The sequence below is a fragment of the Gigantopelta aegis genome, chromosome 7 (assembly GCF_016097555.1).
Source record: "Gigantopelta aegis isolate Gae_Host chromosome 7, Gae_host_genome, whole genome shotgun sequence".
NCBI classification, from domain to species: Eukaryota; Metazoa; Mollusca; class Gastropoda; order Neomphalida; family Peltospiridae; genus Gigantopelta; species Gigantopelta aegis.
The window spans coordinates 44,421,036-44,439,170 of record NC_054705.1 but is presented as its reverse complement, the minus strand read 5'-3'; the positions used below and the strand labels follow the sequence as shown (position 1 = coordinate 44,439,170).

General features: G+C 37.0%; 1 protein-coding gene across 1 annotated transcript in view; it reads left to right on the top strand.

Moving 5' to 3' along the window:
- LOC121378113 (chitotriosidase-1-like) overlaps positions 1–9,911 on the top strand; it is a 107,613-nt gene extending 97,702 nt beyond the window's left edge. The window contains exons 8-12 of the mRNA XM_041506213.1: positions 3,030–3,156; positions 4,505–4,690; positions 7,057–7,179; positions 7,692–8,403; positions 9,718–9,911. Of these exons, the coding sequence (XP_041362147.1) occupies positions 3,030–3,156; positions 4,505–4,690; positions 7,057–7,179; positions 7,692–8,403; positions 9,718–9,911 (1,342 nt within the window). The remainder of the gene's footprint in view (positions 1–3,029; positions 3,157–4,504; positions 4,691–7,056; positions 7,180–7,691; positions 8,404–9,717) is intronic.
- Positions 9,912–18,135: the final 8,224 nt, after the last annotated feature.

Sequence of the window (18,135 nt, the reverse complement as noted above, 5' to 3'; positions counted from 1 at the left end):
GTATAGCCAATTAGAGGGATTCATGTGTTCTAACATATCTTCATATAACGATTTTAAGATACAATTTCTGGTTTGTAGTAATTTCAACCAATATTTAACTATTCTAATTTTTCGCATAATACTTAAAGGAACTCTTCCAAGTTCTGTCAAAACAACTACATTTGTGGTGCATTTCTTGACATTCAAAATTCGTTTACAAAAATCCATATGTACATGTTCAATATCATGAGCAGGATGAAAACCCCATATTTCGCATCCATAATTTAAAACACTAGAAACATAGGTATCGAAAACGTGCAACTTCGTGTCCTTATTAAGGCATAGATTATTACATATTCTTGAAATGTGATTCATACATTTTCTGCCCTGTGAAGCAATTACCCTTTGTGATATAGTAAACTTTCCATTAAAATTCAATGTCAATCCAAGGTAATTAAAACAATCAACAATTTCAATTAGGTCATCGTTATATATCCATGATTCTTTAACAGTTATTTTACCTCTATTTCTGAATACAACAATTTTTGTTTTATCTATATTAACACTGATGTTCCATTTTGTACTATATGCATAGAGCACATCAAGCATCTTCTGAATACCTTCTACTGTCTCTGATAAAAGAACAGTGTCATCAGCATACATTACAAGAAACAACGAAATATCGTGTAAATACATTGGCTCACATAAGCCACTAATTAGCTCATTTTCAAAATCATTAATATATATAGAAAACAAAAATGGTGATAACGCTTCGCCTTGCATTAGTCCAGTATTACAATTAAAATAGTCTGAAAACTGAGACTGATACTTGACACATGTCTTCAAACCGTCATACATCGATTTTATAATATTATAGAGTTTGCCGGTAATACCGGAACGTGCTAACTTAAATAATAATTTACATCGATTTACACTATCAAACGCTTTTCTATAGTCTACAAAACAGCAATACAATTTCTTTTTACTCGCCAACATTTTCATAATAACAGCATGGAGTGCAAAAATCGCATCAGTTGTGCCGTAGCCTGGTTTAAAACCAAACTGGGCATCTGTAATAACATCGTTTTCGTCTGACCACTTTAACAATCTATTATTTAAAATTGCAGTGAAAACTTTTTCCAGAGAGCTGACAAGTGTAATACCTCTGTAATTATTTGTATCATTTACGTTACCTTTCTTATATAGAGGAATTACAATATCTTCAGACCAACTTGAAGGAAATATCCCACTATCAAATATAACATTAAACATTCGAGTCAAAAAAGGAACAAATACATCTTGGAACGTAATAAAATATTCATTAAGTAAATGGTCTTTTCCTGGTGATTTTCGTGATTTTAAATGTCGTATTACTGTGTGAACCTCTTCTTCAGTGATTGGGCAGTCGAGCTCTGCGTAAGTGCCCTCGTCGTGTTCTTCTGCAGCATCTGGAGGGTCGTCTGTGTTACTGGCTAAATCTTTAAAATGTTTTAAAATATCATCCAGCGATAAATCTGTTTTCGGTTCACGTTTGCGCTTTTTAAATAAACTAAAGAACTGCCGAGGATTACATTTTCTTAGGAAACCAATCCTATTGCCTTCAAATCTCAAGTAATTTCTTTTAACTCTACGCTCATAAGTCTTGTATATACGTTTAGCTAAAACTAAAACTTGCCTATTGTTTACATTACGTTCAGTATTAAAAACATGCAAAGAATTTCGATAACCATTGTGTAATGTTCTGCATCTATCATCAAACCATGGCTTATTAGTGTGAACAGATTTCACGTGTGTATGGCTATGGAACAGCTTGGATGTTTTCAAACAGTATGGCTCAAAAATGTCATTAATTAGAGATGTAAAGTCCACAAGCCCTTCGCTGACAGACGTTTCGGATGACTGCATGTTGTCAATACACTCTTGCATGTCGCTGGATTTCTCATACAGTTTTCGCTTCATTTCCTCTAATTTGTCAGCGCTCCATACGTAAGATGTAGAAACTGATACGTCATCAACAATAGGACCGCAGTCATGAAGTTGTTTACAGTTCATAGTAAACGCTATAGATAAACATACACTTTTTAACGATATATATATACATGTATATATATATATATATATATATATATATATATATATATATATATATATATATATATATATATATATATACAAATAGAACACTGATTTTATATTGGGGGTGGGTGGGGGGTAGTGTAACCCACACTGTTTATAATATGATTTTATAAAATTTAATAGTTTAAAAACAAAAGAGAGGTTTGATTGGGGGTGGAAACATGGGCCCCGTGCCCCCTATCCCCACCCCCCCCCCCCGCTACGCCACTGAGATAAAACCAGGTAAGAATCCGATATGCAAAAGGTATATTGCGTTAATTTACAGGCTACAAACTATTTAAAAATGCTGTTACTAGAACATTGTACACTGATCTGCGTGACAAGGAAGAGTGACTGTCACAAAACAAAATGTACTTGTACCCACGAATGGTCTCCATTTGTTATTATAGTGCTTCTATTCTTACAGCTGGCGACTGCGTTTCATGGGAACATGGCGATTGATTTGACAATAATTGTTTTTAATCCCCTACCTGTCCAACCGGAGGGAACTATAGGTTTCCTCTCCGTCCTTCTGTCTGTATGTCTGTTTATCCGTCTGTCTGTCTGTCGATCCGTCTGTCTCACATATAGTTTTCCAGATTTTTTTTCAGAATACCTTGAGAAATCGAGCTGAAATTTGTGTATAGTTTTATCATGTACCGTTACAGATCAAGTTTAACTTTCTTGGCAAGTTACATATTTTGACGGAGTTATGGCTCTTAAAGTATGAAATTTTGTTTTCCGGACATTTGTTTTGCAATGCCAGAGGATATTGAGCTGAAATTTTGTATTTAACTTTATAACATATTGGGGGACAGCAAGGCATATTGGAGGGAGGGGAGGGGTGCATTGACAACGTTCCTTGTGAAATAATCAATCAACAATCATGCATTTCAAAGAACAGTCGAACATAACGCTGTTGTGTATGTCTCCAGGTACGTTGATTTCATGTTGCTGATGACGTACAACTACCACGGCCAATGGGAGAAAGTGACCGGTCACCACAGCGCCCTCTGGAAACATAGAGATGACCCTCCAGGCGAAAAGAGCGAATTGTTTCAAGTGAGTATTCTCCCTTTATGTTAATATATAAAACCAGGTTAGAATAAAACTTTAAAATCATGGATGAGTTGCGAGATAACAATAAGAAGTCTGTATCTACGTTTCCAGAATCACACGGAATGAAACGAAGTTTGATGACTAATGTCTGGATTAATGTCTGGTGAATATGTATATATTGTATAAAAAATGTAATCTTAATTCATCATCGGTTTGTGTTCCAAATTAATTAGTTCCAAGAACAGATATGATTAGAATTAAATTAAATCAAAACTAAAGAATGTTTTTAGGGTATACATTCCTTAGCAGTACTATATGTTTAGTAATGAATAGCAGAAGCAATGCTCCATAATTTTCAACTAAAATTGGCACATTACATTTTCAGGGTATATTATCTTCATATCAGTTGGTATCTGTAAGGAATTTAATTTGTTCTAAAAACCCAAGAAACTCTGGTACTGGATGCAATAAAATGCACACATAATTGCATACATTGCTTGATGTTATTTGGTTTAGTGCTACCTAAGAGAAAAACAGTGTACTTTTCAGCCAGAAATACATTCCTTCTTTTCTGAGTATATATCTTGAAGCAATTATATATGTAAAACAGTAAATATTATTTTCATTTCATTTCAACTCATTTTCGTGCTTATATCCAATAAAGTTTCAAGCATGCTGTCCTGGACACACACCTCGGCTATCTGGGTTGTCTGTCCTGGACACACACCTCGGCTATCTGGGTTGTCTGTCCTGGACACACACCTCGGCTATCTGGGTTGTCTGTCCTGGACACACACCTCGGCTATCTGGGTTGTCTGTCCTGGACACACACCTCGGCTATCTGGGTTGTCTGTCCTGGACACACACCTCGGCTATCTGGGTTGTCTGTCCTGGACACACACCTCGGCTATCTGGGTTGTCTGTCCTGGACACACACCTCGGCTATCTGGGTTGTCTGTCCTGGACACACACCTCGGCTATCTGGGTTGTCTGTCCTGGACACACACCTCGGCTATCTGGGTTGTCTGTCCTGGACACACACCTCGGCTATCTGGGTTGTCTGTCCTGGACACACACCTCGGCTATCTGGGTTAGTTGTTAGTTGTAATTGTCGTCTTACACCTACCCACTGAGTCGTTAAACCTCGCTCTGGGTGGGAGGCGGTACTAGGATGCGAACCCTGTACCTACCAGCTCTATGTCCGAAGGCTTGGCCACGACACCACCGAGGCCGGTTGAAACATTAAAAGGGAGTCACTGAACATTCTAACAAGAAAGTCTTATCGTACAGAGTTTGTAGAAAAGTGTGTACCTTTAATGACGCTATTCTACTTTGACTTGTCTCTACCTAGAACTGGTCCATCGACTACTGGCTGCAGGAGGGTATGGACAAGGACCGACTGGTGGTGGGTATCGCCACGTACGGAATGAGTTTCACCCTGGCCAACCCCCACCAGAACGGCGTGTTCGCCCCCGTCAGGGGCGGAGGGAGGATGGGTAAATACACCAGCGAGACAGGCATCTTGTCCTACTACGAGGTGATTTTTTAAAATTTAATTTTAATTTTATTTTTATTTTTATTTTTTAAAATTTATTTGTATTATTATAATCGGTGTTTTAATTTTTTTAAATGTTTTTATTTCTATTTTATTTTGTTTATTTTATTTTATTTTATTTTATTTTATTTTATTTTATTTTATATATATATATATATATATATATATATATATATATATATATTTATTTATTTATTTATTTATTTACTTATCATTTTATAATTTATTTTTATCATTATTTGTTTTCTAATTTGTTAGTTTATTTAATTATTCATTACATTTATTTTATATATTAAAATATAGTTTATTTATTTATCAGTTACATTATTGTGGTGTCCTGCCTTAAAAATGTGCAAACACAAACACTATTAATTTGTCTGTCCGTTATTTTATTTGGTTGTTTATTTAATTATTTTTGTGTTTATGCGTTTATATATTTCGGTACTTGTGTTTAACTAAATCTATTTCATTTATTTAAAAGTGCTGTGAAAATCGCAAATTGGTGGTTTTCACAATTAAAAAAAGAGCACACAAGCAAAAAATTGGAGACAATTTTAATTTTACGGGAGAAGTTTATTCTAGGTGGGCACTGGCACGTCTTCTGCTTTCCCTAAACTCATCTGGAATTTTTTTCTATTACTAACCAAGCATTCTTTAAAAAAGACACCGCCGAGTGTCAACACATTAATACTTTTTTTATATTTGAGTTAATTATGTAAAGAATATCTGACTGATTAATTTTTAATTAATTAGCACTAAAAGATATTAAATTTGGTATTGGCAACTTTACTACATGGTTTATACTTGATCTGCCATATTGCAATTATGACTCTTGGGGTATTATAATATTGTCAAATCCCTTCCTAAAATATGAATCAAAGCGCCGTTTGTTGTTTAACAATTTTTATTGTTGGAAAAGACTATATTAATATCCGTGAATCATTTACTCCAATCCCCACCCCCGTTATAATACGATGAATACGACCCTGAACGCATGATGGTCACGATATTCCCTAATATACTAGGCTATAGTGATACTTTCATAGGCGGGCGATATTCCCTAATATACTAGGCTATAATGATACTTTTATAGGCGGGCGATATTTCAACATTATTTATGGTTGTGCGGGTGGTTTGCAGCCCGCCTGGTGAACGTTATACGCGAGCGACGGCTAGCGTGGGCACATGGCCACCTCAAAACACAAGGCATATATAATGTTTCATTGAAAGTTCGCAGAATTATAATGCCATGGCGATTCGTGTTTATTCTATTTTAATTATTATTTTAATTATTGGTGGTGGTGGTGTTAATTACTAAGACTATTTTTACTGTTAATTATTGTTTTAATTACTTTAGCTAGATTAACAGGTCAATACGCAGCCGAAGTATCGACGCGGATTCCAACAACTGGATAGAACCAGTGATAATACTGAAATCTGGAATCAGTCTAGTTTAAAATATTTTCAGTTCATTTGTATTGTTTTCTGCAAATTATTAATAATGTTCCGTTTCATGCTTAAAATCTGAATACAACGGAGTAATACGTAAGCGATATGCAAACTGTCACCAAATGTTTGTTATTTTGTGGGGCTTTTTTTCATAATATAAATATGTATTGTAGGAATATTTTTAAAGCATAAATTTGTATTATATTTGACTTAATATTATATTTTTCTTTAATTAGTTAATCTAAATTAATTAATTAATTTATTTATAATGTTTCGCATACTCTATACAAACGGATACATTTAGCAATAGTGTATGTAAAATTAGATCCAAGTTCTTTGTTGTTAGTGTTTTTGATATGTTTGTGCTTAGGAGTGTGTAACGTGTGCATTTTATACGAATTATCATTAATCAAACTTTGGAAAGTAAAACAATCCATATACAATATTAAAAATGGGTGTAATGTGCATTGCACTGAACACGACCAACAAATATTAATCGCATTAAATCGGAATCCACACTGTTGACAATAGCTCCGAATAAGAAAACTAAGGCGAAATAAAGAGAAACATTTAATTTCTGGGTTTCGTTTGATATTTATGTCAGATAATGTATATTGTATTATATATATTTGTTTAAATTGAAAACAACTTTGCAGATCGTAACTTAGTATCGCGTACTGTAATACAAAACCCCCCACATAATATGATCATCTTATAATTGTTGGCTTCTGGTAATTTGTAAATACATTTCGTATTCACACATACAAGTGTAATATATTATTTACTCCACACTGTAAAATATTTGCCGTATCTCAAATCGCTTGGCCCCAACGATATGTGATATAGGGATATTTGTATTTTGCTTCACACTATTCTGACAAACGTCTGGTTCTTGTTAGATCTGCGAGAACATCCAGCAGCACGGCTGGAAGACATCTTGGATCGACGACCAGGGAGTACCGTACGCATACGGCGGAGACCAGTGGGTGGGATTTGAGACAGAAGACAGCTTGAAACTTAAGGTAAATTATCATACAGAAATCTTTAAAACTGACAGAAGACAAAACGAAACAAATACACAGCAAACACAAAGAAACGAGCCAAGTAAAATGTATAGTTTATGGAGTATGTAGTTTATGTTATGTTCTCAACTGATATTTAAAATGAGACCAACAAAAACTTCTGATTGGGGGGAATTCGGGGGGGGGGGGGGGGGGGGGTAGCGGTGCACGAAGGATGAATTGTGCAGTAAAGGATCTCCCCGGGAGTTGCTGTGCTCCTATAGACAGTGCACTAGATAGAGATTGCTGGAATCGACCACTGTTTGACAAATACCCGTTCGACTCTGCATTGTGCAGAAATACTGTATTGATCGCGGATAACGGGTTTGTCGTTCACATTTGAGAGGATCCATGGTGCTTACATTTGTTAAGACACATAATATCAGTGGTAATTCATTTTTGGTGCTCGAGGTGTCGTTAAACATTCATTCATCCCATTCTGTTCCCATCATTAATTCCAATTTGTACTGCAGGCCGACAACATCATCAAGCGAGACTTGGCCGGCGCCTTCGTCTGGTCGGTAGAGATGGACGACTTCACCGGACACTGCGGTCAGGGCAAGTACCCGCTTCTGAAGACCATCACCAAGATCCTCAAACCGTACCGCCACTCCGCCAACACCGCCGACGCCACGACGACGCCGCGCTGGAAGAACACACGTCGCCAGGACACGCCGTCCTCGCAGCAGAAGTGGACAAGGAAACCAGCTGGCATCAAGCGACCAAGATGGCAGAAATCTCCATGGGCGAAACCCACGAGCAAACCGGAGAACTCTTGGAATCTCTCCAAGCCGAAGAATTCCTGGACGCCGACCAGCAAGCCAGAAAGTTCTTGGACCCAGAAGACGGATAGACCCTGGTCTCCTGCTGCCGAGTCGAAGAAGCCGTGGAACCCGACGGTGACGAGGAAACCGTGGCACAAGAAGTCCAAGAACCCATGGAACAGGACGAAGAGCTCGTGGCAGCAGAAGAGGAAGCAGAAGTCGTCGAGGAAACAGTGGACGAAGAAACAGTGGTCGAAGCCGTCCCCGACCAAGACCCCGTGGCAGCCGAAGACGACGCCGAAACACTGGAACGCCCGTCCCACGGGCCGCCCGAGCATCCCGAGACACCCGTACACGACGAGCAAGCCAACGAGGAAGAACCCGTGGCAGAACCCGAAACACACCAATGCACCGTCTGCAGGTGAGTAATAAAACACACACACACGTGCCCGCGCACATACACACATACAGACACACACACACACACACACACACACACACACACACACACACACACACACACACACACACACACACACACACACAGACAAACACACACACACACACCTACCCCCCCAATCTCTCCCCCAACACCCCCCCTCCCCAAACAGTACCACCACATAGAAACCTCAAAACAACAACAACCAAACAGACATACAAACAAACAGACACACAGACACATACACAAAAGAAGATGATCATAGTGGTAAAACTTTTGGATGAGGTATGAATGGTCGCCATCCATGAGCCATTGGACCCATCGACTGCTATACACTGCCTTGAATAGAAGCCATTAGCATTAAACCATTATCACGATAATGTTGGTATCTTTGGTCAAGTCGGAGCGGATTGTAACTCGGCCAGTATGGTACTCGACACAGCATGATGAGTCGCAGGATCCATCACCGTCCATGGACTTGTAGTGTTGTTCCTTCTTCATCTTAGCAACTACCCAACGACTGGTATATTAAAGGCCGTAGTATGTACATTACAGTGCATATACAAGATCTCTTGGTGTTAATTCGGTAAGAGTAGCATATGTGGCGGCTGCTGATTAAAATATACATATATATAATTATCATAATAATCATACACAAAAGCTAAAATATGATTGTCGAAATAGCCAGGTTAGACATCATAATATGCAGGCGCGGATCCAGAGACTTGTGCAAGGTGGCCTACAAGCAACTACTTAAAGACATAATATCACGGATTTAAGGACCTTATTTCTTTAAAAATTGATAATAAATAAAAATTACATTAACTGTTGGAAATCAAATCTAGCTATCGCATCACATTAACTGAACCATGATGGAGTGAAATCCATGTCAATCCTCTCGGCAATTTTAGTTTTTGAATTATAGACCATTGCCATAATTCAATTATTTTTTACAAAATCTCATTAATAAATGGAGTATGGTGGTTATGAAGATGGTTGAATAAAGTACATTTAGGGACAAATCAAATAATTTTTGTTCAGGTAATACTTTGTTAGACCATTAAATAAGTCAGTGGTCTGTGACAATATATGCCTTTAATGAAAGTTGTATACCGGCAGTGAAAGCGCGTTAAAATAAAGGGGGGAAAACAAAAACAAAATGCTCCAAAACATTGTTTCGTCGTTTGCAAGGGAGGCAGGGGTCCAAACCCTCTCGACCTTCTTTTATTTAAAATATATATATATATCAAAATTTCATAAAACAAATACTCCTCTCCTTTCCTCTTATTTCCACAGCTGGCAGCAGTGATTGTAAGAAACTCGGCGTGGGTATGTTCCAGGACCCGGCATCGTGTGTCCGCTTCATAATGTGCCTACCTGGGGCCTGGATGGACTATGGGCCAATCAGAATGGACTGTCCGGCGGGGACGAGATTTGACGAGCATTTGAAGATCTGTAACCATGCCAACAGCGTCGAGTGCTGGGTGTGAAGGAATGATAATTTATTTATTTAGTATAATATTAGTCACATTTCCTGCGTTCAAATCTTGATTGACTGTCATGTGTATGTGTTTGAAGGAAGGGAGAAAGTAAAGAGAGAAAGTAAAGGGCGAAAGTTGTATGATAATTCGAAAATAGTTGAATAGTTCTCTTTTCTCTGTGGTATATTTAGTGTGTACTAGTATGCATGTGAAGAAAGGCAAAGAGAGAGAAAAGGGAGAAAGTTGTATGATAATTCGAAAATAGTTGAAGAGTTCTGTTTTGTTTGTGGTATATGTAGTGTGTATGCGTGTGAAGAGAGAAAAGGGAGAAAACTGAATGGTAATTTGAACATTATTGATGTCAATTTTGTTTGGTATGTTAAGATGCCAATCCAGTGAAATGACCTGGCTAATTTCCAAATCGCCTCTGCAGTATGCGGAGATACGGTTTTTAATTATACGGTTTTGTAGTTCAGATTACGTAGTATGAAACATTAAGCAGTAAGGAATATTGTGTTTTGGTTTTGATAAATGTTAGTTAATCCATTACAGGAAACCCTTTACATGATGGTCATGCGTTCCTTTGTAAAGGTATCTTGAAATATGCGTGCACATTGCTCTTTCCAATCTGCCTTTTACAATTTGCGTTATTGACTAAAGCATTTACAAGTCGGTCATATGATTATCTGCTAGCTAAATTCAGGTATGTCCACATTGCGATGGTTTTGTCCTTTCGAATCTTTACAGATATGTCGATGTTTGTCATATTAACCATATTAACAGATATATCATGAAAAATATATAGCAAACAATTATCATCTCGAATTTCTTTAGGAAAATTGTCATGACGCACCATCATCATCCATTTCTGTACATGACAATCTTCTATACCGGCTGTTGTTACATTTATCCGAGTCTCTGCGTTGCCAAAGACCAAATCATGTGTTTGTATAGGTTGCTGTGACTAATCGGTGTCACAATTGTGGTAACATTTCAACGCCCATTATGACAGCATACCAATCAATGTGTATCATTTTAATATGCCAGTGACGTGTGAATATGTGTGTGTGTTTTTGTGTATGTGTTCGATATGCAATATCCATCAGAACCATCTGTCATTGTCAGTTTTATCGTTTAAGGTCCATAAACTGATTTGTTATTGTCCATCTCTGATGTCTGTTAATCTCGGTTAACGAATTTACATTGTCCATTTGTACTGTATATTAATTCAATCACTGAGTTGTCAGTTTTGTTTAGTGTTCATTGATTCATGTATTTGTCAATAACAGTTGGTGTAATCTATTGGTATCAATCACAGAATTGTAAGAGTCCATTCGTGGTATTTATTGAAATAAATCACTGTCTTGTCAATGTATGATCTAGCAATGGTTATCAATGGTCGGATAATGTCCATTTGCATTTTATATTGATATCAATCATTCATTTATCAATTTCAATTAATGTCAATCATCATTTAAAAGTGTCAATTTGTTTTTGTTTTCCATCAATGCCAAAGACTTAATGATTTGTTAGAACTTATTTTATGACCTTTTTAGCTATCGTCAGTAATGACCAATATCCATCTATCTTCAATTAATAATGGCTAATTATATGTTTGTTTTAATTTATAAGTAAATACGTAATTGTGTTGTCTAACACTGACCAGTAAATGTCCAACTATATTGCGTAGTATACGTTTAATGTCCACGAGGCTGGGGGATTTTTAACATCCAACAATGTTATCTTTTGTCATCAACAATACCAATATCTGCGCTGTTACATTTTTTTTCAAAAGTCAATGCGTTATTGCTTTACCGTATAGATATGTCCGCCAGTGTGGCTTACAGTGTCCTTGAATCTAAGTTATAAATACTGATTAGTAATTAGACAGACACGGATACCAGATCATCTATATATATCTGCCATCTAGCAATGTTAATGTGATCCATCAATGTTCGATAAAACCGTTGCTCTTAGTTTATTAGGACGTGTAGAGCTATTTCCGGCTATTCACCATTATCTCACGCTATTAAAGATGCTTCACCATTAGCTCTTACATTACTTGCAACATTTCGCATAAGTAATTGTTTTTGTTAAAACCAATGTGTTTTTAGCAGTTCACAATTTGTTTTATGCGAAACAAGAAAGGTGCGTACCAGGCCTTGTGTGCAGGGGTAAGGCATTGGGATTCGACGCCCTCCCCTCCACCGTCCTGTATGCTGAAGCAAATTTTTCTACTCTTTTTTTTTCCAAATATATTTTCTGGTTGAACATAACTCGACCTCCCTGTTAACTTCGCTCGCTACAGTCTAGACCCCTTCCTGTTAAAATTCCAGTATCCGCACCTTCATAACTCCTGAACAAGGGCTGGCGGCATTAATCATAGCTAGATATGTGTGTAAATGTATTCAGTCAGTGTACTTGGATTTCTCGTAAGATGAATCCGTTCAATGAGCGACAAGCATCACTTTGACACCGACAGGTTCTGTTCAAGGTGTATGTTATTATTCTTATTCTTGGTCTCGTGTGTTTGATCCTGTTTGTCGAGCCATTTGTCTATATGTAAATATATTTAACACTGTTTTTGTTCGAACTATGTCTTTTGAGTTCGAAAAGAACGCCCATTGTCTTCGTTGTAAATAGCGAGATCTCATAAATGCTAAATTATATTTATGTGTAAATGGCTTTGTTTTTTTGCATTTATGTTAATTGCACCGCTGTTATATATTTATTGAACATTCATTGCAAGCGACACCCAGTAGCCCATGTATTGTTTCTTCCTGGGTTGTCCTTACACATCCATTCATTGCAAGCGACACCCAGTAGCCCATGTATTGTTTCTTTCTGGGTTGTCCTTACACATCCATTCATTGCAAGCGACACCCAGTAGCCCATGTATTGTTTCTTTCTGGGTTGTCCTTACACATCCATTCATTGCAAGCGACACCCAGTAGCCCATGTATTGTTTCTTTCTGGGTTGTCCTTACACATCCATTCATTGCAAGCGACACCCAGTAGCCCATGTATTGTTTCTTCCTGGGTTGTCCTTACACATCCATTCATTGCAAGCGACACCCAGTAGCCCATGTATTGTTTCTTCCTGGGTTGTCCTTACACATCCATTCATTGCAAGCGACACCCAGTAGCCCATGTATTGTTTCTTTCTGGGTTGTCCTTACACATCCATTCATTGCAAGCGACACCCAGTAGCCCATGTATTGTTTCTTTCTGGGTTGTCCTTACACATCCATTCATTGCAAGCGACACCCAGTAGCCCGTGTATTGTTTCTTCTGGTGGGTTGTCCTTACACATCCATTCATTGCAAGCGACACCCAGTAGCCCGTGTATTGTTTCTTTCTGGGTTGTCCTTACACATCCATTCATTGAAAGCGACACCCAGTAGCCCGTGTATTGTTTCTTTCTGGGTTGTCCTTACACATCCATTCACTGCAAGCGACACCCAGTAGCCCATGTATTGTTTCTTTCTGGGTTGTCCTTACACATCCATTCATTGCAAGCGACACCCAGTAGCCCATGTATTGTTTCTTCCTGGGTTGTCCTCACACATCCATTCATTGCAAGCGACACCCAGTAGCCCATGTATTGTTTCTTCCTGGGTTGTCCTCACACATCCATTCATTGCAAGCGACACCCAGTAGCCCGTGTATTGTTTCTTTCTGGGTTGTCCTTACACATCCATTCATTGCAAGCGACACCCAGTAGCCCATGTATTGTTTCTTCCTGGGTTGTCCTTACACATCCATTCATTTGTTCATTGTAACTGAACAGTAGCCCATGTGTTGTTTCTCAATGGGTTAAAACTGTACAGATCTAATTTATTGCAAGCGTTAAACTAGTAGCCCGTGTAGTATTCAAAATGGGTTAAGTGAGATAACCGTGCATTGGAAAGGCGAATTCACACTATCCCATGTGTTGTTTCTTCCTGGGTTATTGCTTAAATCCATTCATTTGTTCACTTATAGCAACATTTATAACAATAACTTATATAACTCTCAATATTTTACAATTATAGAAAGAGCTAATTTATAGCAACACTTATAGCAACATGTTTAGTAGCAAAATACTTAATGAGCAACAGTGCACGGGAAAACACGAATTCACACTGATAGCAACACTGATAACAACACTTATAACAACACTTATAACAACACTTATAACAACACTTATAGCAACACTTATAGCAACACAAAAGCCCAATACAAGAAAATATATGTTGTAAACAGTGACAAATAAGTTGGCTAAAGATAACACATAACTATATGAATGGTTTATAAAGCTAAATAAGTGAAAATCTAAACTCTCTAGAAGGACATATCCCATGACCTAATGCAGTAACAATTATGATTTTATAGATATATTCTACTATTTATAATTGTTTTTTTTAAATATTAATGTTCGTCTCATGATTACAATATTTTAAAACATGTTTCGAATTTCTCAGACAACTCTCCCCATCCATGATCCTTTAAACTGTTTTGTTTCAAGAATTTCAGATAAGCACAAATTAAGACCTCATGATATTGTATAAATGTTAGCCTAGACTGTATCAAAACAGTAAGACAATATTTTAGCTCTGGACTAATTTGGTTGATACAACTCTTAATCCTTGTTCCGTGTCTTTAAGCACTAATCGAACTTTAGTAACAGACGTTTGTCTTTTCCTTGTGCCATACTCTTTAACGACAATAAAATGGCATTGACAAAATGTGTGTGACTCATTAAAATGACAAAACCGCACCCAAAGAAGAAAGAAAGTAAACAATTGCACTGAAAGACATGTTTTGGAATCACTAGAATGACACAACCACATCCAAGGTAGAAACTGTAAGTGCAAGCATTTAATAGGGTTTGCGAAATCAAGATTAGGTAATACATAACGCACAGTGTGAAATGGCAAATAACACTACTTAAAGGAGAAGTAAAAATACATTAATTACGTAGATGACAGGCCAATGCAATGTTACACGCCCTGTTTGACGGCCATTTCTGTGAACACGTCATTAAACTAATGTCTTCCATTAAGTTAAAAACAAGATGCAACAAAATGCATCCTACTTATGCCGTGCCTCGTTAATCTAATAGGCGTAACCTACACCATCTTCCTTTTATGTGAATAGATTGATAGTCCGAATGATTCCTAAACCATCTTTCTTTTATGTGAATACCAGAAAGGTTCTTTCGATTGTTTACGTTAATTGGCAGACATAACGAGAAAAGATGAACTTTCCCATTCATCCTCCCAAACCATTAACATGGGCCGTGGAGCAGAAGAGGGGGGGGGGGGGGGGGGGGGGACGTGGGATATACTTACCTCCCCCTCCCCCACTGTAATATGTTCAAAAGGCTGAAATGTAATTTAACGCCTTTAATTAAAAATGTTCTCTGGGTAGTATTTTAAAGTTTTCCTCTGGTACTGTTAAATATTTACCATATACTACAGTGTACAGAATATGTTTCCTTGAGTATTTATATATCTTTTTAAATAACACCGTATACGAATGCTACGTTAAGGTGATGAATTTGTTACGACACACACACACACACACACACACACACACACACACACACACACACACACTAAACAGGTGCAGTATGGGCCTAATTTTACAAAACATCGTAAGCCTAGTTTTGCACGTAAACGTAAATCTACGACTAAACCACAATTTTTATTACTATTATAGTACAACAAATATAGTTAAAAGTACACGTATGTAATTTTCTTTTGTCCTTAAAATGCTCCATCGTCCATAATGATGTAATTTTCTGCGTGAAATAGGTGTCAAACACGTGTAAACGCACGGCCGGTATAACTGTTAGTCGCAGACGTAAACTTACGATGTTTTATGAAACTAGGCCCCTGTTATTTATTTGCATGGAAATCGTGATCTTTCTTTATCATTATACATGCAGAATGAATTAGTCGTGTTCTTTTTAAAAAGATTACCTGAAAACAATGCTCACTGTGTTTAGTTGGTTGAACGAAATGTACATTATATTGTATTGTGTTCAGACATTGTACATACTCTCGCCGGCTTTGTTCACAGGGAATGTACATGCACATTGTTAATATATGTACATTTATGTAAATAAAATATATCACTGAAATCATTTTGTCCTTTTTGTTGTAATTTTGCTTCGTTTTTTGTCATTCTTTCTTTTTGCATTTCAGATTTTATTTTCGTTAGTCAGTGCATGTGTGTAACATTTCACCTGTCCTGGTCCTTATAAGACTTTTAGGCCCATATTTATAAAGGCGTTTTAGGTAAAACATATTCTAACCTAAAACACGTTTTAAATCCATATTATAAAAACCGTTTTAATATAAAACACTGTTTCATTTACCACGCTGTTTTAAGGCTCCGTTTTAAATTTAAAACATGTTTTATGTCATAGATAAGCATGTAGTGCAGACCCGTATGAAGGATATTTGATATATGGTTGAAGCTGATAGATATAGGGCGTGAGTAGGCATGCTATCTTCTTTGTTATCCTTGCATGGGTTCAAACACGATATTCTAGCATAAACAACTAAATAGTAGTATTTACCGGTCAATTTATCGGTGTTTTAAAGTTATTATTTTGTTTTGCACATCCCTCAACCTTCACCTCCCACAACCCCATCCTATCATCATAAGGGGAAATGAACCATACATTTTTGTTTTCACTGCAGATACATGTAGTAGCAAAATTATGGGAAATGCATGCATTGCATGCAGCCTGTCAGATTTCAGTGAAATGGAATGCACGCACAGAACGTATATATAGGTTAAGACACTACTCAATTCATCATTGTAAAATCACCTAACAATCACAAAGCTATTACATTATTGAGATAGACTGGTTTGAACATTCTATAATTAATGTCATGTCTGATAAAAAGAGAACAAACAATTTTTTGAATGGAGAAAAGGCATTCTTAGTGCAATCTATACAGCAGAGAGCTCGCATAATTGAAGACAAACGGAATAACATTAATTTCAATAAGAAAAAGAAGGCGGCATGGGAAGATGTACTTAAAGATTATCATGAACAATACCCGGAACAGACAGGAAAAACAATAGTGCAGCTACGAGACTGGTGGCGCCGTGCCAAATGTCAGGGCAAAAAAGATCATGCTAAACATAAACGTGACATAAACAAAACAGGTGGTGGAGAAAAGCCATCATCTCCACAAGGCATTTCCAAGGATATTTGCGAAACAATACATGATGATCTGGTATCGCTAAGTAATTCCTTTGACGATGATGCCACACCAGTAGCAGATACCAGTCAGTCTACGTTGCTTATTGATGGAGATGTATCCGAGTTTGAAATCCTCAATACTCCTATGGAAACAGATGATCATCCCTCAGATGCTATAAATGGAAGCCCATCTCCAAATGACAACACGCAGAGTACAAATGACACCGTTCAGAATACAACGCTGCAGAAGAGCAGGTTTGCTGTTTACTACTATGAATACTTTCTTTCCTAACATGTAGATAATCCATTTAATAAAATGTCCTCTAGTTAATTTGAAAGCAAATTAATTTACATTATATCCACAACTGGTTCATCAAAGGCCGTGGTATGCGATATCCTCTCTGTGGGAAAATGCATGTAAAAGAAACCTCGGAAAGAGTAGCATATGTGACAGCATCAGATTTCCTCTAAAAAACCTTTGTCAGAATGACCATATGTTCGACGTCCATTAGCCAATGATTAAAACAAATCAATATGCTCTAGTGGCATCATTAAATAAAACAAACTTTACTTTTTAGTTTACATTATAACCTTCTTTTCTATTGATAGGAAAACAATGAAAATGTGCATATATATAGGATCCCATTCTTCTAATAAATACTAAATAAATATGCTATAGTGGTGTCATTAAACAAAACAAAATTAGTTTTGTAGGTTAAAACATAATTTAACTAATACAAAACATTCTTAATCCTCTACTATCATTGGATTTTTATTTTAACAGTTTGAAAGTAAACAAGAATCAATTAAACAGAAGCAAGAAAAACACACACCAGAGATGAAAATACTGGAATTTGCAAAAAAAGAACATGAGGCGAAAATGGAAAATTTGAGATTGAAGAAGGAAATACTTGAACTTAAGAAGCAGTACTGGAAGAAAGTGTTCAACTTCAAGTTCCGTCACTTCTAATCATAGTTAAAGACCAACCGCCCAGAGACTCTGTGAACACATCAAGAACTCATTCATAT